This window comes from Argiope bruennichi, chromosome 2, assembly GCF_947563725.1.
Source record: "Argiope bruennichi chromosome 2, qqArgBrue1.1, whole genome shotgun sequence".
Classification (NCBI taxonomy): Eukaryota; Metazoa; Arthropoda; class Arachnida; order Araneae; family Araneidae; genus Argiope; species Argiope bruennichi.
The window spans coordinates 99,327,815-99,351,061 of record NC_079152.1 but is presented as its reverse complement, the minus strand read 5'-3'; the positions used below and the strand labels follow the sequence as shown (position 1 = coordinate 99,351,061).

At 25.3% G+C, this 23,247-nt stretch overlaps 1 protein-coding gene across 1 annotated transcript; it reads left to right on the top strand.

Moving 5' to 3' along the window:
* The first annotated feature begins 408 nt into the window (after nucleotides 1-408).
* Nucleotides 409-21,318, top strand: LOC129961740 (uncharacterized). The gene is made up of 4 exons (XM_056075290.1): nucleotides 409-518; nucleotides 4,377-4,635; nucleotides 9,582-9,769; nucleotides 20,409-21,318. The coding sequence occupies exons 2-4, from the start codon at nucleotides 4,385-4,387 to the stop codon at nucleotides 21,302-21,304; spliced, it is 1,335 nt and encodes a 444-aa protein (XP_055931265.1). The 5' UTR covers nucleotides 409-518; nucleotides 4,377-4,384; the 3' UTR covers nucleotides 21,305-21,318.
* Nucleotides 21,319-23,247: the final 1,929 nt, after the last annotated feature.

The following is a 23,247-nucleotide window of genomic DNA, read 5'->3' as shown; positions in this document are numbered from 1 at the left end:
ATAGTATTTAATATAAAGAATCTGTTATCATGAGTAAACAAGAAAATAAAATGCATGTAATAAATATTCGCCTAACATTTTTTTTTATATCCACTCATTATCCTGAATGTATAACCATTTATTCAAAAAGTATATCAAGAGTAATTATAAATTCACCCGAAAGTTTAGAATGGGATTAAAAAAAAAAATAACCGAATATATCGATATGTTAGAGGATTTATTTATTTTACGGAGTTGAAACTTGCGCTAAAAGCTGCGTTTATCATATGAATTTCGGAAGTGTAAATATAAGCAATAAGCGGACGAATCGCTAGGCTGTTGTCAACCTCTAGGAGTCCAATCACAGCGAAGCTCACATCAATCTGATGCTTTTATAAGCTGACCTGTGATTGTACTCATTTTGGTTGACATGGTCTGGCCAATCTCTAGAAAGTCTCAATTTCAACAATCGGGCTGGTATTTATTTTTTCCGTAAGAATTTAACCGGTGAAGTAAAACAACTGGAAGTTGAAATAAAAGTATTAATTAAATAGTTCTTTTATGTTCATCAAAATTATTTCATATTTCTAAGCGCCGTTGAAAATAATATATTAATTTTAGTTACTAGTGTTCTTTAACTTTTAAATTGATAGCGAAATTCCATGTAATTTTATTTCAAAATAGAAAAATTTAAGTTTTTGAATCTGTTTATGCATATATGTACAATAAAATAAATAGTATATATCTGATTTATTTATTCCTTCTATGTTCGCTATTCCTATTATTATTATTTTTTTTAGAATCAGTTTTTAAAAAAATCATACTTTTAAGTAAAATTTTTATGGAATCGATTATTTTTTAATATTTTGTTAAATAATAAAAACATATTTAAAATTATTATATAAGTCTTATAATTGGCTTTTAATCACGAATGTAGTGAGATGATAAACAGTGTCATATTTAATAAAAAGTCTGAGCTAATGTGCATTTTGATATTATAGAAATAAATTTGTTTTGATGCATGTTTTTACTGGTAATAATAATAATATATGTACATATACTATAATATATATATGTACATAAAGAATATATATACTTTACTGAAAAAATTTAAATAAGACATCCCCAAAGCATTTTTTTAAATGTTTTACTATTTTTAAATTATATTTTAGTCTTGCATTTTGAGATAGTTAGGCTTCTTAAAATTTCTTTCTTATTAAGTTGAAAATTTTAAATTTCCTTTTTTTATTATTATTACAAATTATTTATTTTCTGTTATTTGATGTAATAATTTATAAGCATAATATTATATTTTACATTTATATTAAGGCATTTAATTTAAGATTCACTTCTTAAATTCCATTTAACTGTTGTTTTCTTATAAATTGGTAATCCCCTATATCCTGTATGTATTTATCATTAATATATTAAGCCATTTTTTTTTAAAAAAAAAAGGTGGAATTCAGATTTACTACAATTAATTATCTTTCTTATAATCTCCATGTTCCTTTTTAATACACTATTTTGAATTCATTGTGAATGTTCTAAATCTTGTTTATTTATTTGTATTTATATTGAATTTTAATATATCATTTGTGAGAACATTTAATTATTTAATAATTATATTCATATCATTAGTTTTTTCCTTATATATGATATAAAGGAAACATATGGTAAGGTGTGGTTTATGGTTTTTTTTTTTTTTAAAGGCATATACATTTATTTAAAATGAATAGGGTAAAGTGGTGTAAAAATGACCATAAAATTAGCTGTTTTTGGACTTTGGCAAGTTGAAATTATGTCAAATATTTGTATATTTTTTAAAAGATATATTACATTGCAGAACATGAGATTGCAACATTTTTTAATTTGCTTCGTTTATAAGCAATAAAGTTGAATGTCTTTTTCTAATTTTGCTGCTATCGTTTTATGGCTTGTTGATCATTTTATTCCATGATATGGGATCAAATTAACTATTTGTGAAATAAGATAAATGATGGAAAAAATGAAATTAATCCAGAATAAATTTGAAAATAGTCAATTAACCTTTTATTAGGTATATTCATAAAGAAATTTTAATATCTGAATTTAATTATGAAACATTAAAAGGGCAATTTCCTGTTATAGCAAACATTGACTTATCTAGTATTTGGACGATTTATCCTCTTTCAATTCCATCTAAATTACTTTTTGAAAAGATGTATTTCTGTCTAGAAGAAGATTTCAAAACGTATTTGATTGTAAACAAACCAGTATGTGCTGACAAATTTGACTAACACATGCTTTCATTGACTTTTTGCCTTTGTGTTTTATCTTTACCCAAAACTATTTTGTCTGAAAGAGGTGCTGTGGTATTTTTACTTTTTATTCCCTATGACAATTTTGAGATGTAGCACTAGATTTCTGTATCATCATAGCTTATAGGGAACAGAAATGTTCCTTCATTTTATGCGCTTCATGAAGATGGGCTACAACCACGTCTGCTGTCGGAATTTTTATTTGTTGTTGCCCACATATACCTAAATTTTGGTTTCTAAACTTTCAATGCAAATTTTGTTTCACTCCTTGCTGGAAGTGACAATGTTGAAAACATAGTCTTAAAGTAAGTATAATTTTTTCTAAGGAGATACAAGAACTTTTCAAACATCAAAAATGGGATCTTTTTTTTTTTTTTTTGAAATCGAGATTTTCTGCTGACTGCTTTCACTTTCTTTGATGTTGAAGGAGGTATGTTATAAAACTTTTGCAGTGCTATTCATTTCTCTATTTCAACTTTATTGACTAAATAGAATGACAAAATATTTTCCTGTAATCAATTCCATTCTTGTTCTGAAATTACTTAAATATTTCCTTCCATTTTTTTTCTTTTTTCCCTTCAGAAATTCAAGCATTTCAAAATGCAAATTGCAATATATTTTAAAATTATGTCTGATGGATGAAAGTATAATATGTAAAGTCATAGAAGAATAGTGTGAAGAAATGTGCATACTCTGAGACAAATGCATTTTTTAAGTCTTTAGCTGTAGAGATAAAAAATGCATTTAGTACTTAAACAATTTAGAAAAAGTATTTAAATTTTTGAAATCTTGTTCTTTAAAAGTCTTAATAATAATTTTATATATATGTAGTTTAATTTTGATAGATACATGACTGTGATACCATTTTTGAAATTTAATTTCTATTTATTGCACCTTGAGAGCCGTAATTTGTACCAGGAAATGAAAAATTGAACATGTCTGTTTATTCCAAAATATACAAGTAAAGTGGCAGAAATGTTTCTCTTCAGTGTTTTTGCAATGAGATTCTGATAGATTTCTTTGACACATGGTGACTTAGAAAAGGGAGTCTTAAGTATTTGAAAAGAATGCTGTAGGAGATTTTTATTCCTTTACTTACAGCATAGAAAATTAAAAACTCATCAATTTTCTAGAGCATGTGTTTGGAAATAATTAAATAAAAAAAAGTGTGATTTGGATCAAGAAATACGAGACATTTTTAGAATGAAGGAACATGGGGTAATTTAGGATAAAAATTAGGAAATTAATTAGGATTTAAATTAATTAAAATTCAATTAATTAAATTGTATTAAGATATATAATGAAAGGAATGTAGTGCAGTTATTAGGGATTTTTATCCCTTTGCTTGAAGTGTGAGAAATTGCAATCATTATCATTTTTTTAGAGTGTGTGTTAGAAATAATGAAATAAGTGGAAATTGGATCAGGAAATAAGAGAAAATTTTAAAATAAAGTAACGATTGCTAATTTAAGGTAAAAGAATATGAAATTAATTAAGAAATATTATTACATATGTATAATAGCTCAAATTTTATTTCTATATAAACATGATAATAGGATGACTAGATATTGATTTATTATGAAAAAAGGAACTTAAATTTTATTAATATATATATGTTATGTATTTCACAAGAAATATGACATAAAAAGTTATACACATAAGCATGATGTAGATTTGTTCCAACAAGTAATTCTATCATTATGTTCAGTGTACATCACTTTACTTAAACTGTCCTAAAATGAAAATAACTGTGGAATGAATACAACTTCCGAAGTATAGAATAATATTCCTTAGAAATAAAAGTAGTCAATGTATATCTTCAAATTTTCAAGAATTTTGTATGATTAAATGATTGCATAAACAAAGTTAAATATAAAAGCAGAGGTATACCAATGTATACAAAATATGCCGAATGAAGGGGGAAAAAAATATATATCAGCATGCCCATGAAAATACTGTATTTGACATTTACTGTCTGTTTTTTGTGAACAGTGCAGTACAGTTTGTACTACTTGCTCACTTTACTCCACCTTACCTTTTCAGTGCAGTTTTTGTTATGTAATTAATAAGTTTCCAATGCTACTTAATCTTTTGTTTTAGGTAACATAATGACACATACCTTCAAGCCCTCGCCTGTACATGGAGCAGGTGCTACTCTTTTTATGAATGAACACTGTAGTGATATAACTATCATTATTACTGAAGATTGTACAGTTTGGAGATTTCCTGCTCACAGCACTGTTCTCGCTGCTCAAAGCATTGTTTTCCATCGGATGCTTGATAGTGACTTTATTGAAAAAAAGACTCAAGAAATTGTTTTGCAGGACGTGACTCCAGGCACACTAAAAAAGTTACTAAGGTAACAATTTCTGTACAAGTATAATATATTTTTTAAATGTATGTTTTAAAATATATAATATTTTACTTTCTGACTCCCAATTTAGTCAAAAAAAGCTGGTCATTCTGGCATCTGCTGAACAGTCGAGCGACTGAAATACCATATGCTTATTTCCACTACTTTCTAAAACAAGGTCCTAAAATGGCATGATGTGATATAATATTTTTAACAATGGTCACTTTTGATTGATGCCTTTTGAAAGTGTTTAAGGGTAGATACTTAGTTTACATTATGCTTTCTGCTTGCTAATTACTAAGTCTTGTTAAAATGCCAGGATATAATAAAATTATGTATTTTTTTGTAATGATGTTTAAATTTTGTGTTACCAGTAATTTTTGATTTGCAAAGGACATTTGAATGGGAAAAGCAAAGTTTTAACTTGATTATGTTTGGCAAAATACCTATAAAATTTGTAAAAATTACATGGTAGCTATTTCATGTTTACAGAATAATTCTGGAAATGGAATATAGAATTCTGTTTGGGTAAAAGTTATCTGTCCTGTATGGCATCTTGTGCTGTTCTGTCTTTTTAAATTATGAAATTTTTAATAAATTTTGTTGATTTACTTTGGAAATGAGGTGTTTTTTTAATGTCTCTACACATATCTTAATAAGTTTTCAGTTTTGGAACTTTATTTTTCTGAGATACTAATAAATTTAAGCAATTGCTTTGGAAATAAATTTGTTTGAGTTTAAATTAATTAAAATTATCTCCAATTTTAATAATATATTTTTACAATGAGTTATCTAGAATAATTATTCCTGAAATGAAAAGGAAAAAAATGAAAGTGGTAGCAAAAAATGAGAAATTTTGTATGATTAAATTTTATAATGATATTTAACTTCAATGGGCATGTGAGTACCATTTGAAAGTTATGTTTCTACATCAAATATGTCTTGTTATTTAACAAGTTACAATCCTATACAGCAGTAATAAAAGAAACTTCTAGAAAGTATTAAGTGTTATTATAATTAACATGCAACCCCTTATTACCCAACAATAATTTGGATGTTAGAAATATGACAATACAAGAACCTCTACTATGTAAACAAACACTTGATTTCGAGAAGTGGGTGGGAACTCGAGTGTTTAACTTCTATTAACCTTACTTTAAGCTGTTTTGCATTTCATAAGAATTTCATTTCAAAGAGTAAAAGAATTCAGTGGGTTAAAAAAGCAAGCATCTCATTACTATTGATCATTCATTCAGCGAAATGTGGATTAGCTTCAGATGTTTGTTATTGTTAATATTACTAAAAGATAGCTGTTGCTTGATTTTGTGTATATTAAGTAACCAAAAAAAATCTGTTGTTTTTTTGTTCAAAGAAAACAAACAGAAAAGTATATAGGAAATAGCACAATTTATTTATCAAAATAGCTACCATGAAATTCAGTAACCTTTTCTCAGCAAAGAAATAAGCTTATAAATTCCATTTTTTAAAAATCATGATCTTTAGAGTTGGAAAAGTTCTCCAACTTTGTTTACATGGCCTCTCTTTCTGAACTGTCGAATTTGCAGATGATTTTCTACACTTAAAAATAGGTGATAATCAAAGAGGTAATTTCAAGGGAATAAGGAGGTTGCAAAAGTGGTTTCCATTCAAATGTCTGAATTATGTCAGAAGTCACACATACGACATGTGACATGGCATTATTGTGTAGGACAAGAACACCTTTATGGTGCACTAAAGTTGCTATTTTTCAAAAGCGATTATTAAATTTGATAGAATTGGTCACTGCTGATGTTAGCAGTTATTCTGGCCAGATGTTAAAAGTATGTACTGGACAATTCTATTCGCTATCCATCATATGCAGAATAAAATCTACTGCTAATGGATATTGGGTTTGCTGGTGGCTCAGCATCAGTGGAAGGTTAACCAATGATGATATCTCTAGAAATTGCTGTAAAAGAGCTACTTCTCATCACTGATTAAAAAACTGTCAAGTAATGGTTCCATTTTATGGCAATGAAACAATCTCAAACAAATGCTTATGCATTCTATCTTTTTATAGCAGGTGTTAATCGATAAGGTATTTATTTTTTCAGCTTGTAAAATTTTCCAACACTATGCAATGAAAACAGACAGTTTTGTCACTTATGAAGAACCTTTGTGTTAAAATATAACTAGCTTGAGCAAAATTCTTTGATTGCAGCCAGTATTTTATCATTATTGACATGGGACTACCTTTCTCATGGTGCATCTTTTAAGCTACTCATTGCCAGAGGAAAATTTTCTGAGCCACCTTTGGCTGATGTGAGTGTTGACAGAACCTTCTTCGAAAGTCTGGCATATTTTTTTAGTGTTTTGCATAGCATTTGTTCCAAGTTTAAACTCGTACAACATACAAGCATATATTATAGAACTTTGAATATTCACCTTCAGATCAATTTTATATCAAGATATAACCTTTCCACATTTTTTAAAATGAAACTGCATTAAATCTTGATTAACATATTGTGGGAATTTTAATGCTATCCATTGGGCATTGCGTGTAATATTCTTTTTAAATTTGTGGTTTCACAGAAACAACAGAACTATTTCGGTTATCTGACATATATTAATGGTAAATGTAATGAACCGGTGATTACGTATTAATATTTGTGATTATTCATAATTACCAATAAATTTAGTGATGATTATAAATAATCATCAGTAATTATGCATAATCACATTTACCAAAACACACACACACACACACATCTTATTTTATTTTTAACGAGTAGCAAAATGTTAAAACATATTTTCTTAATTTTGCAAAAGATTTTATGTAATTTCCTTTCTCTTTTTCTAACTTTCAATATCAGTTAACAAAATTAGTGGTAAATTCAAAATAATTTTGAAATACAATGTTATAAAAGAAATAAACTTTTATTATTGATTAGCATTCATCAACCTACATATCTTATTTATTATATAATGAATGCTATGACTGATAATATATTTCATTTCCTTAAAACACAAATATTTTCTTCTGGTAATTATTTGTTGTTTCTTTTCAGGTAATTAATGTGAATAAGATTGTAATTTTTGTAGTTTCTAAAATATATTCATTTGTGCTTAAATCTGCTCTTCACTTTTTTGTAAAAATAAATATGATCTTAATAGAGAGAATAGTAAATACTTGTTGGTTGTAATAATAACCAAAAAACACCAAGTAAAAATTTCACCACTTTGGCGATTTCATTCATCAAACTATATAGCATGTGAATATATAATTTTATTCTTCAGAATATTTTTATAATTTGGTGAAATTTTTTCGGGCACATTTTGGTTGCTGTTAAAACTTACAAGTACTGAATAATATTGGATTATCTAAGATTCAATGTTAATTACCTTTCTTGGTTATTTTTATTTTATATAAAAAGGAATACAAAATTCTTGTTAAAGCAAAAGTGTAAGAAATGCTGTTTGAAGATTCCAGCTAGTGTTTTCAAGATTAAATCAAAACAATTTATTAGAAAGGGTATTTTACTTTTTTCAACATTTATGACAGTCAAATAAATGTAATTAAAAAGTACCATCATATTGAGGTATTTCTGCAGTTTTTTCATATTATATATACCTTAGAAAATTTATTAACCGATTCATTACTGAATAATAAAGGTAGATGAAAATATTCTGCTGTTGTAGTCATTATGAAATACTAAAGATATTTGCTGTTTTGAAGTCCAAAGAGTGAAAAAGATATTAGTTTATCTATTATATTATTTTTATATGTTTCAATAATATATTTGTATTATCCCATGCTCCCTCCCCATGATTTCTACCCCTAAATGGTATTTGTATTTAATGGCAACAAAAGGAAAATAAATTTCAGCATTATTTTTTTCGTCTTCTCTCAATTGCTTCCACAGTAGCTAAATTTGAATTCAATATTTTGTTGATTAAAATTAATAATAATATAAGTTTGGCTTTTCCATATTAATTGTATAGACTTCTCAATACATATTTTTTAAAAAATTATCATGTATGAAAATGATATAGAATTATTTTGCTTCACATTGATCAATAAAAGCTATTGAGTGATTTATCTATTTATTAGAAAGTAAATTTCAATTTTAATCTATAAAATTATTGTATTTTTTAAAGTAAATTATACAGTTTATTACAAATTATTTAACAGCTTCAAATTTTTAGATTCCTAAATTTTGCTTTATAAATTTCTATAGTTCTTTTATTTATAATATAAATGTAGCAAATTTGGGAAAAATGTTTAAATTTTATTTTAAACACAAAGCTCTTTCTTTATTACACTTTAGTTACAAAGGATGAGTGAGAAATAATCTTGAGTTATTTGTCTAGGAAAATGATCAAAGGATATTTTAATCTTTTTGTTTATTTGAATCTGATTTCTATATTTAGCATCTAAAAATCTTTCATAATGTTTAAAATACAGACAGTCTTGACGAAAAAGCTTAGTTTGATAGTTGCTGATAGTAATTTTATGTGTAAATGTATTGAATTTTTATAGAACATTTTGTTTTGTAAAAAAAAAAAAAAAAAAGGAAAAAAGAACATAAATAAGTTTTTGTAAAATCATTTGGAAGAATAAGAGCAAGTTGAAGAACTTTTTAATGGAAGTTCTTGACTGTATTTTTCAAACATAATTATTGATATTTTTATAGACCTTTTAATGAAACTAGTTTTTCAGTTAGCATAACTTAGGACAAAGAAATTATGTTAGTTAACCATTACAAATAATAGCAGATCTAGGCATTTAGGAATGCAGCCATTTTCTTATACGAAAAAATGACAAAACATTTGTTTGATTGGTTATATTGTTTTTGTCATAGAAACAGTTATTGTTTTCATAATAATTGATATTGGACATGCATTTGATCTTTCTTTGCTTTTCATTTATTTTTTGTATTTGTCTTATTATATTTTGATTAATATTTTTATAGATATATGTACTTGGGTGATGCCATTTTGGAAGACTGGAAAGAAGCAATTGAGTTGTTAAAAGCAGCTCACAAATATCAAATGGAATCACTTGTTCAAAAATGTGCTCAGTATCTTCAAGACCATATTGATCTCACAAATGTTTGTTACATTTACAGTAAAGCTGTTACCTATACTTTGAGTCCTTTAGGTAAGTTATTTTTATTATATTATTTTGTCTTGCTTATTCATTTAATTTCAGTGAATTTGTATTATACTTTTTTTCTCTGTATTTTCATTATTTATGCAATTTATTAACATTCCTAATTTTCAGTCTGTATGCAGATTTTTTTTTTTTTTTTTTTTGAGAAAATATCTTTTATATATTATATTCAAGAACACCATTATCAAAACTGCAGTTAATGTAGCATATAACATTTTTTAAAAATGTTAGCAATAAATTGTCTGCATAATTGGAATAGATTACGTAATTGTTTTTTCATGAGATTATCTTGGAATGTTTTCAATATATTCAATGTAATAAAAAAGAAATCAAATTTGTAAAAAATATAATAGTAGTGATAGTTTATCTATTCTGACTCAGTTTCCTAATGTTGTGATTGATCAGAAATTTTATCACTACTTGTAAAGAAATTAAAAGGGAGATTAGCAAATTTAAAATTAAGAATAAAGTTGAAAGAATTTTATAAAATTTGAATGAATGTATGCATAACCAGTGAGAGAGATAAAAAAAATAACATTAATTTTTTATAAACAGAACACTTTACTTCAAATATGTTATTTAACTGCATGATTAGATCATTATTCATAAAATGGTAAAAATGCCAAATAAATGCTTAACTTGTAATTTTAAGGTAAAATAATACATTTAATTAGAAATTATATTCATTTTAATGCAAGAAAGAGAAAAGAAACTCTGGGTATCCAATTCTGCACAAACTTTTATATTTTTCTTACATAATCTTAAAATAAGTTGAATTCTAAACATGCATTTTTATATTTAATTAATTTTTGAAATTTTCTGGGGAATAAATTCTGTCAGTAGAAATGATAAGAATAATTATAAACAAGACAAATGCTAATACATTTGAAGGAAAAAAGAAAATCATTTAAGCGAACTCGGAGATATTGACCAATGATGAATACACCGAATATAAAAATATACAGAATATACAAAACTTTCAAAGATGAAGACCAATGTAACTTGTTGATTCAAAAATGGCGGGTACAGTCTTAGAGATCAAACTGAATCTAGTTGTAAGTACAGTAAAAGTGTTGCAATATATCTTGCAATAATTTTTAAAAAATGGAAAGCATTATCTTTTAATAATGATTTATATCAAGGGATTCCAAGTAGGTGATTATATATATCTCAAGCAAACTAGATTGAACATTTGCAATTTGCCTGGAAGTACGATAACTAAGATTTTAATATTTAGAATAACATTTCATTCTGTAATAAAAAAAATATTTCAAATTTGTGGTAAATATATGCTATCAAAAAATGAATTTAGCATAAGAGTAGATTTTTTTTTTAAATCTGAGAATATATGGTGGCAGTAGGGGCCAGAAGTTTTGTATTTATGAAGTCTGCAATGTATAACAAAACAAGTTGGTTTTGAAAGAAAATGGTGCTTCTAATTTTATGTATTTTGGTTTTTTTTCTGATGTTAGAGTTTCCATATTGATAAGAATTTCAAACGTATATTCAAAGTTATGGAAGAATGATTAATCGACAGCTGAGACACTCATCATCATATGTAATTTCCAGACTTAAATCTATTGAACACTTATAGATATGTCTTGATAACTATGTATATTAAAAATCGTTGATATAGGGAAGAATTGAAAAACCTTTATGGAAGAATGAAATCGAATCTGGTTTTGAATTGACAAAAAATTTATGGTGTGTATGCTTGGAAAATTATGGGTTATAAAATTTATAGAAAAACACATGAAATATTAGTTGCTACTTTTTTTTTTTTACTGTTGTCATTGTTTTCTATTATATATATATATATATATATGTAATGATATTTTAACTCTAATTTCAATTTAATTAATTCTCATAGTAACTTCATCTTAATTTAGCCCGTAGTAACTTCATTCTAAAATATTCTCTTATTTCGTGATCCAATTCCACTTTTCTACTTAATTAATTCAAGAGAAGCTTCATAAAATTGCTTAGTCAGCTAAACACCGAGATACTTTCACACGCTCGGCGTGAAGGGGTAAAAATGTCCAGTAAGCACATTCTTTCTTAAAAGATCCCTGTGTTTCCCTTACATGTGATCGACATGCGTCAGAAATCCCTATCAGAATCTTATTAATATATTGGCACTGTGAAGAAATATTTTGTCTATCAAAATCTAAGGTTATATAAGGCGAGGGATAATTTATTTCGGCCCTTTTTTTCCCCACTCTGGCTTTTGTACTGCGCTGTGGCGGACGTCTTCTCCGCGTTTCTGCTTGTAAATAATTATGCTTTCCCGATGGATTAAAAAGAAGTTAAAAAGATAAAAAGTCTCTTCACTGCTGGTCACAACTGCATTCTGCTCACATAAAATAATATATTACATATTAAAAAGCCGACAGGATTCGAAAAGTGTTACATACATATATATATATATATATATATATATATATGTATGTAACACTGTATATGTATGTAACCTTTTTCTGAAATGAATTTCTAAATTTAATTATTTTCTATCAACATAATTTTTTAAAAATCTAAGATTAAAGTAAAACTTAAAAATTATAACAAATGACTTCATTTGAAGAATTATTCAGTTTTCAATAAATCAGAATTTATTATTTTTATAATGAACTATATACAATGAAAACCATTTTTTTATTTGTTTGGTGTTGATAATAATTTATCTGCTAATTCTAAAAAAAAAAAAGAAAAAAAAAATGGAACATTTTAAATGAACTGAAATAAGATGCTACATTTGTCAAAGGTATTGTAATTAAATCTTATTGAAAGCAGCATTTATGCCAATTTAAACATCAAATTTTACTTCTTCTTTCTTTTTTTTTTCCACGTATTTACAAAAGTAATTTGTTTTAAATCAAATTTCAGAATATACTGGATTAAAAAAAATATATTTAGTATGGAAAAACTTTTTAGAAAATAAAAGAAATATTATTGTAAATAAATGGAAAGAAACATTTAATTAATACAGGAAAGAAATATTAATTAAAAAAGGAAAACAATTAAATGTGAATTTGAAACTTTATTATGTTTTTCAGTGAAAGAATAAAATTAAGAAGATTCTTTTAAAACACAAATTCAAACTCTACTATTATCTGCAAATTTTTCTGTATTTCTCAATGGAACCATTTAAAAACTCTTGACACTATCTGACAAATCTGAAGGAAGATAATCAAATTGGTGACTTTCTAAATTAAATATTTAATACTGGCAATTAATGTATCTCATCCATTAAAAGTGAGAACTTCTATTAGTGTACTTAAAGACATTGAAAATTAAAAGAAAATCAGTCTTCAATATTAAAAATGATTATATTAAATGCTTTATGTTATTGATTTGTAAACAGTTATTCATTTTGAAAAAGAAATTATTGAAAGAGAGTTTTAAAAAATATGGAAGTAAATTAAATTTCCTGTTTATTGGTTTTTTAGATAATATTTAGAAATTTAAAAAAAAAAAAGAATTTTAATTCAATTAATACATATAGACAGGACATAATGCATATACATTAAACTGATGTATTTATAATTAAGGATGGCTTTATTCACAATTAAGATTTAACTAAACAAAAATGAAGAATTAAAATATATATATATATCAGCTTGTAAAATGTCAGAGATAATGGGAAAAAAAAAATATGGGATTACATCAAAATCTTGACTTTTGAGTACTGATATACTTTTAACTGTTCATAGAACATAAGATAGATGTATATTATGATTTTATTATAAAGTAAAATCAAAGAAACATAAATATGGCAAAAATTATGATATTGTAAAAAAAAAAAAAAAAATCAAATGCCTTAAAAAGATGAAGTAACAACATTAAAAAATTATAAGTATTTCACAAGACAACCATTTGCTCTTTATGCAGATTTTGATAGCTTATTGAAAAGAATTTCTTACCTGTCAGCCTGATAATACTCTATCTTATACAAGGAAATATCAAAAGCATGCTGTAAAGTGACTTTTTTTTTATGTTCAATAATTTTATAAGCACTTCAAAGCATTAGTTTATTACAGAGGTGAAGAAGCAGTTTAAAAAATTTATAAGGATAGTAATGGAAGAAACAAATGAAAAAAAAAAAAAAATTTAAAAGAGAAAAAAAGTATATAAAGTTTTCTATTCAAGATTAAATTTCATAGAAACTTTAATGAATTAACTAATATTTGTCATATATGTGAGAAAAAAATTTATATAACAAATTTTCATTGTTATTTAACTTGCAGCTATAGAGAACCAGTTTATAATGAATACAATTAAAATTATAATAATTCCAAATTTTATTCCAGTTTATTTACATAGTTTATTAGTATATGATACTGTTTGTTTATGAAGCAGCTTAAAATTGATTAATCTAATTTTGATATGTTTACAAATATGACAGAAAAAAAATATCTTTTTGTGAAAATGATTGAGAATTATTTAAAACTAAGATTTTAACATTTGTTTAAATTCAAGTCTTGCAATACAGACAATTTATCCAAAAATTCATATAAATTCATGGTTATAAAAACTGCAAATTTCGTAGTTAAATTTGAATGAACATCAATAACAAAAAAAATGTTTCTCCTGATGATGCTATATGGATACCGGAAAATATATACATAAACCTGACTAATAAAAAATGGATATACAGGTAGATTACTTAACAGTCAGGTTTAAAATCGTAGAGTAACATATAATCAGTTAGAATTGTGAAATAATTACATTGCAATTTTAATTTGGGGTATAGATATAAGAAGTAGCCTTTCTCAATTTTGTGATATTAAAGGGGAGATACTATACTAGGAAAGCTTTCAATACTTGGAAAAATTTGATCAAAACACAGAATCATATTATTTTATGTATTTAGATACATATAATCTTTGAGGTAAGCAAGAAATCCATATTCATCTCACAAAAAATTTCAGTTTGAGGAACTGGAAGAAGATAATTTAATCTTAACTAAGCAACTAATCATACAGAAATGTGATTGTATATTAAATTGAATTTGACAAATATAAAACAATTTACCTGCATATCTACTATGGATTTTTTTTTTGTGTGTGTGTATTTTAATGGATTGTATGCTATCATTCAGATTTACTTGTAGTTCTAGGAAAAATATAAAATGAAAACAATTGATCTTAACAAACTTATGTGATAATTGCTATTATTAAGAATTTTATATTAATTGTTATTAGTTATATATTAATTATTTGTTATGAGAATTTGAAATAATGCTGAGAAATGTGTTTAAAAGTAACAAACATTCATAGAATATTAGAATTTAAATAGACTGATTAGTTGAACAAATATATTGATTTCAGTTCAAATACTAATCAAATAAGGATATGGTTATAAGAAAACAATATTATGAATTATTCTGCTTTGAAGAAAAACTTTAGAAAACATAAGAAAAAGAGAAAATATTTTTATGTTGTTAATCTAATCAAATTAAATAATTGATTGCCAGTCTATTGTTTTAGCCCCCCCCCCCTTTCCAAATGAAAAATTAATTGCTATTTACATGAAGAAACCAGAACAAAATTTGTTTAGCCCTCCAGTATTGGAAATGAGCATTTTGAATTTACCAAAGCTTTTAATGTTTGATTTTTTTATATATATATTGTGATGAAGCAGAATTATGCTATATTAATGTTTGTGTTATAGGTAGTTTTTTTTTTTTTTTCTTAATTTTAAAACTGATTGTTTCTATGAAGACATGTAAGAAATTATTATTTATTTTGAACTTCAAATTATCCTGAAAATAATAAATACAAAGTACCATATTCCATAATTTTTTTTGGATGAAATTAAAAATGGAAATCATTGAAATTTATTGTATGAATTTATTGGATTAAAATCTAAAATGTAGGCTTGGGAAATTGAAGTTAAAATAAGCATTACAGTAAAATGTATTAAAAATGGAATTTCATTTAAAGATCATAAACATTGTTTATTGCATAATGATGAACATTATTGCACAAGCAATTATATTAATTCAGGCATCTGAGGAGGAAATTATATTTTATTAAAATAGATTTTTAAAAAAGCTTTATTACCTTCAGCTGATAAATATTTTATAAATAAAAAAACCCATATTGAATATGAAAAGTAAGAAATTAGTGGAAATTAAAAAATATTTAAGATACAAAGAAATGAAATAATTTATTTTGGCTGAAGACTTTAGGTAATGTTATCTTCAGGCTGCAATTCAAATCAGATATTTCTTTCTGTAATGGATCTGACATTCATACAATGATTAACTCCTCATGATTTGAAAATCTCATGTAATTGGGATGTACAAGGAGATCAAGAATTATAAGACATAATATACAGATAATAAAAATAAAGACATGCAAATATAGTAACATATATTCAGAATCTAGAATCTAAAAAGGAAACAAATTAAAATCTGAATAAAAAAATGAAATCATCAAATAATGATTTATATAGAACATCAAACTGAAAAGGACATAGTTTACCCCTAACTATAGAAAACTTATTGGAATTCTAATATGTGAAAATGGCTGCATATCAAGTAGAACCATTCACAACACAGATCAAAATGAATTCTCTGATAGAACTCGTGTTGGAAATCCACAGCTGGTTGAGGGAAAATAAATCCAGAGGAGAAACAGAAAGTAATTTAGTGAAAGTAAAGCTCACTAGAGGGATATGCACTTTTAGCAATCGGATGGGGAAAACCCTTAAAATATAGACAAACATTTGTCAACCTTTTTAAATTACAAGAATTTCTTAGGTACTTTGTGATATATAAATTTTTGTAGAACTTGGAATTGAGTTTTTGAAAATTTTAGAATTTAACTTATTTAATTTATTAACCCTCAATTCAAACCTCCTTTTTATCATAAATGCATGCTAAAATTTCCCCATTAGAACCTTTATTTTGATTTATAAAAAGACTCTCACCTTCTGTCTTTTATTAATTTTATTTAGTTTTAATCCATCTGGATAGCTATTAATTATAAAATTATAATTATCTAGGTTTTACAAAATTAAATTGTTATATTTAAGTTGGTGTATTAAATTATATTTCATTATTTTATTCTTATCAGTAGAAAAAAAAAAAGTCACTACCGCATAAAGCAAAGCTGTTTCCAATAAAATTCCTTTTCCTGTTTATAAAAATTCTGTTAAAAAATATTTTTTCAAAATATTGAATTTACAGAGCTCAATCCAGTGAATTTTTTTCAATAATACTCATCTCCAAACACCCATCATACTTCACAGTATAAATTTCTTTTAAGTTTTTTAAATTTTTTAAATTGATAGAATATATATATATATATTACTGTTGTTTAAAATTTCCAAAATTTGTCTGTTGCTATTAATTATTTATAAAGTTAGTTTATATTTAAAAAAAAAACGTTTATAAAAGTATTTACCTAAGTAGTAATTGTAACTAGTGCTGCATGTCACAAGTTTGAACTTTAAGGGATTTTTGTGGAATTTTGTGATCAAATTTGGATAATTTAAGGAGTTTGTCTTTATGTTAAACTTTTTCATGTGAAAGTCAATATTTTCTTGCCCAATTACTTTTTTCCCAACTTTTATTTAAAATAAGCATTGCATTGAAATTATATTTTTTTAAAATAAGAATTCTTTATATTTACAAATTAGTATATATACCGAAATTATTTGTTGCTTGATCTAAAACAGTAATAATGAACTTCTTTTTTAAATTTTTTTTCATTAATCTTGTATTAATAAAAAAATACCATTTTCCTTAAATCGCTTATTACAATTAATCATATTTTTATTATCCTCCGTAATTCATGGCTTTCACTATCCAAAACTTATTAATTGCAATTAGATTTTCTAACCATTTTTTAAATAAAAATAAGAAAATATCTATAACCTGACCTATAGAAATCAGGAACATTTTTAAAAATTAACTTTGCCATGAACCTAAATTTTGTTTTTCCAATAAATTCTCTTAAAATATATAATAGATAGTAATTCAGCTATTTGTATGAAATCATCTAAATTGGATTGTCCTTGATATTATAGAATTTCTTGAGATATAAAATAACATATGTTACCATATAAAGTAACTTAATATATGTTACTTTATATACACAAAGCAATTTCTAGACAAGTTAACTTTTATACAAATTTGCTGGATACTGTAGTGGAAAGTTTTAAGAATATGATCCTTATTAGTTATCTTTATAATTTATTGCTTTATGTTTTTTTTCCCCAAACATTAGCATAAAAGATTTGCTAGAATTGTTTAAAGCATGAAGAAACAATAGTTACAACAACTATGTACAAAATATATTATTCTTCCTTTATGTTCATGTGTAGTTTGATCGATGTTCATTGTTTCTGTTCATGTGTAGTGCGATTTTTTTTTTTTTTTATCCTCAAAATTGTCTTTTGAAAGGCACCAAATGCTTGGTCCGTTAGATGAAGATAAACAGTATTGCTATAATTATATATACGTGAATGAATTCAGTATTTAGATATTTTGAATTTATTTCAATCCCCTGCTCCTCCTGTTTCACACCTTTTTGTTTTTTTTTTCCTTCTCGCCCCTTATTTTGTTGGTAACTTGAAGATCTCTAAAGTGTACAGTTTTCTATTGATAGCCAGAATAAGGCTTTCAGAATTTCAATATTTCTCACCTGGAAATTCTTTATAAAATTGTTTTTGCTTGTTAGAATGATTAGAAATGTCTCTCCTTAATAAAATGCTATAATACATATGTCTCGTCTTATATTGTTGTAAAACATTTTTTCACTGTTTAATACCTGATCTAGATATATGAGTGAAATTTATAATGAGTTTATTAGTGATCCTAAAAAGTCCATGAAATTTAGAATTTAATCTTTTTTTCTTATTATGTACCTGATTGTGCATAGATCTTACAAATTACTTTTTCTTAATTCATCTGTTAAGTTTGCATAAAATGGGCTTCAAAAGTTTATTTAACTCATCTATGTTTCAATGATTGATTATTTTTGTAGGAAGGGAAGAGGGGGCATACTAATAAAATAAGTAATTCCAGTAATAATAAAAAAGGTGTGATCCTAAATTGTGTATCCACTGCTTTTCTTTAACAATTGTGTATCAAAAATTCAATAGTTAGTATACAGGGTTCCAAAAATAGTGGAACAAGCATTTATTTCCTTAATTATTGCAATTAAACATATACTTCCAATTTATTCTTCCAGGTTTCATCAAATCAAAAGTTTCAAAATCATTTTCTATGAGGACTGTGTAAAAATTGTAATTTTTGTATGTTTTTTTTTGTTTTTTTTTTTGTTTTGTTTTTATTATTATTATTACTGTTATTCTCATTTTCAACAGAAGTCAGAATGTTTTTGTATGATTATACACCTTATTTAATGAAACAGTGTCATTGAAATTATGTAATGAAACTTTATTACTGGGAGCATATGCCAAGTGCAATATTTAAGGAAATAAAAGTTTTTCCACTTTGCTGTGGCATCCTGTATAATTTGCTCATCATTTCAATTACATTATTTTCAGTTTATTTATTTTTTTAGTTTTTGGTTCAAAACTTTTATATTATTCTAATAATTTATTTTTCCATTGCATTTTAAAATTTATCTCTTTTAGTTACTATAAATATTTTTTTCGAAATATTGACAACAGATAAACTTAAGAAAGTTTTGTATCTCCTGCTGAAACATGTTGGGTTAGGATTTACTTATCTTATTTCAGTCTTAGAGTGAGAAAGATTGTAAGAAATATTGGTTCTATTCCTTTTATAGTATTAAATTTAGAATACTAAATTTATGGTTGCTTCTTTTATTTCCTTTTAATGCTGTTAGAAACTCTAATATTTGTTGAGAATTATTAATTTCTTTAGAGTCCTACTGCTTTATTTATTGCCATGGAGTATTTAAACCTTAATTTTAATATCAAATACGTTGTTAGTTGATGAAAATATTGAATTATAAGAAATTGACATACATTAACTAAGGACTTTTCTTGCTTTTAAAACAGTGTGAATAAATGCTTGTTTTTGTACCATAACCCTGTTATTTGATAATTGATGAAACAACATTTGTATCACTCTCTAAATTGTGACTAAGATTTTTTCATTCTTAATGAAAAATTGAAATTTAAAAGAACATGTTTAAAAGATACTTTTTTTTTTTTTTTTTCATTTTTCTTTTCTGCTTTATAGCAAGGAATGTTAACTGTAAAATGTGTTTAATTAATAATCCACATATAGATATATCAAAATTTGCTAAATTTAAATGATCATGGATTTATCAAGCTGTTATAAACCTGTCTCATAAATTATAACATAAATTTATTTCCCAAACTTAAGAGCTTTATACTGTCCATGAGATGCTAATTAACATTATAGAGGTTTTTCTATTATAAAAACATAATCAAAACATTCAGTAACAGATTAAATATTTACCTTATGGTTTTTTGAGTTATATAAGCTCTGCTTAGTTAAATTTTTAGCCAACTGATTCATGAAATTTTATACTGTGTATTGCAATTTTTCAAAGATTTTTCATTGATATAAAATACATAAAATATGTTTTGCTGTTAAATTGTCGGCTTCATTTATGTTATTTTTATGAAATAATAAATTAAAGTGCATTTTTCTTTTCAGGTAATATTTGTTTAGAAATTATCTTGGGGACTGGTTGCATTGTTTTAAGAAGCCAAGGATTTGAGTATTTAAATAAGGAATCAGTTATGGCTGTAATCTCCAGTTACAGTCTTAATGTAGATGGAGAAATGTGCGTGGTTAATGCTTTACTACGTTGGGCTGTAATGGAGTGCTGCCGTCAAAATAAACCTCTTACTGAGGAAAGTATTGTAGAAATAATGGTACCATTCCGAAAATATCTTTGCACTAGAAGTATTAACAGTGATGAATTACATACCTTACCTCAATTTTTGCATGCTGAAATCAATAGCTACCACTCAAGGCAAAGTTTTTGTGTAACATCTCATCTTCTTGATTATGCCAAAAGAGTGACTTTGCAATTAATTGATTTAGATTGCTTAGCTGATAATGTTACTAATTTTACTTGTTTCAGATTTCTTGCTGATCATTCTATGTTTTTAATTAGTGTTCATTTAGTAACTGTAACATCTTTCTTAACTTCAAATAATTATGTAGTTCTTGTAAGTGAAGCTGGGAATTCAAACACCACCGTGTTTGAATTGAACCTAGCTGAAGTCACTGAAATCACTACAAGCCTTCCTGGTGCAAGTTCTAAGCCTATGTTTGAGACTGAAGTAATGCTCAAAAAGCCTGTTCTCCTTCAGCCGCAAACTGTCTACAGACTTAGTCTTCGAAGCAACAGTCGCTCATTGAAACCTAGTCAATGTCATATCCAGTTTCCTAAGACTGGATTAATACCTAGCAAGGCAGGATCTCGTTCTGATGTAGTACCATTTACAATACTTACTGATTCAATTTGGGGTGTGACAAAGTTAGTGTATCTTACTGCACCTGTTCCAGAAAAGGAAATTTTCAAATTTCGTTTACAAAAGTAACTTTTTGTTTTCAATTATAGTTATCAGGGCCAAATATATGCATATATCTAGTCAAATGATATTTAGGTGTGCCTGTGTACAGTGCTTTCATTTTAGTTTTAAATTTGTACTTTTTTATGTCAAATTGTGTTTATATTATATTTCACTATTTGTCTTTCATTTTCTAATGTCTTTTCATCAAATATTTTATTTTCTGTATCTATTTTTTAAATCTTTGTCTATTATTAACAAGCATATTGTCTTGCTTTTTTTATTATGTATATATGCAAATGAATTATGTGCATATATTAAATTTTTGTTATGCAGATTTTTAATTAATGTTACAATTTTCAGTAATTATAATTATTTCTAAGGTAATTTTGAAATCGTCTTTTATTATCATGTTACTATTTATTTAAAACTGTGCTTATTGTTATTTATGTTAATTAGAATATAGGTGAGTAATCACTTATCCTCCAAACCACTAAAGCTCATAATCCTTGAAAAATGCATGAATAAATGACCATGTTTGTAGAGTTGTTATATGTTACATTCTAAAATAATATGTAGTGTTTCAAAATCATTAACAGTAAATTATCTTTATTGTTATAGTTAGAATAAGTGTTACATGGTAGTATCAGATTAGTCTTACTAGAATAAGTTCATTATTTTCATGTCAGCAGTAAGTTAATGATTCAGGGTATCATCAGATGTGACTTAGTATAATCAAATATAATTTTTATGAAATCAAATATTTAATAAATTTTTATTTCAGAACTACCCCCCCCCCCCTTGAAATAAAATGAAAAACTATCTGGAAATTTTTTTAAAAAAATCCAGTTTACTTTTTTTTTTTTTTTTTTTCATTTCTTTTTAGAAATTTTAAAAAAGATTCCATTGGAATACGTTTAATAGAAACATGTGGAAATATCTTTTCTTCCCTTTTCATTTCTTGTTTGGTCTTCATGTTTGCAATTTTATTATATCTTTCTAGATCTTTGAACATGTCTTTAATGAACATTAATTTCATATTTAAAGAATTATATTCAGGCATTTTAACTGCTGTCTGTAGTGTAAAATGTTATATATATCTTCATAAAGCATGATATTGTAAATGAATGCAATTGTGTATGTATTGTAATGAAATAAACTAAATAATGAATTTTGTACTTAAGAATTTCAGATATGCAACTTATATTAGCCAACTCAGTGCTTTTTAAAAATTTACTTCTTAAAATCTTAGAAATCTTTTTAAAAAGTATGAAATATAACAATTTAAGCATGTTCCCTTTAAAAAGTACTATTAAATACATTATAAAATCATTCTCATATAGAAATAAAAATTTGTGTGTGTATATATATATATATTCAAATAACTAGTGATAAAAATTTATAAAAAAGTTATTTTAAGATACATTTTTATTTCATGCTTGAATAAATAATGAACAGAATATGAGAATTACATGTACAAACATTCATTCATTCATTGTTTTTGTATAAAGGGGATAAAGATTAATATATATATATATATATATATATATCAGCTGATTGGAAACTTAATATCTTGATATTTAGCATCAGTATTTCTTTATGGCATATTTTCATTAATTTTTTATTTCACAAAAATGCAACAAAATATTCATAAAAATATTCCAAAACTAAACGTAAAATTTGTAATGTATATGTATTCTTATTGTGATATTCATATATATATAGAAAATGTATAATTCTCTCTATATATATATATGTGAATAGAATAAATAGAATAAAATATTATATATATTAATAATTTGAGTATTCATAAAATTTTCGATAAAGATTGTTATGTTCATGAGATAGTTCAAAACCTTTCTGTAAATTTCATAAAGTGATTGTAATTTTAATAATTTGTTTAGTATTGCTTATCAGGACAAATGCTACAGTTTTAAATTTCAAATGTTAATTAATTATTTTGGAAATTCTAG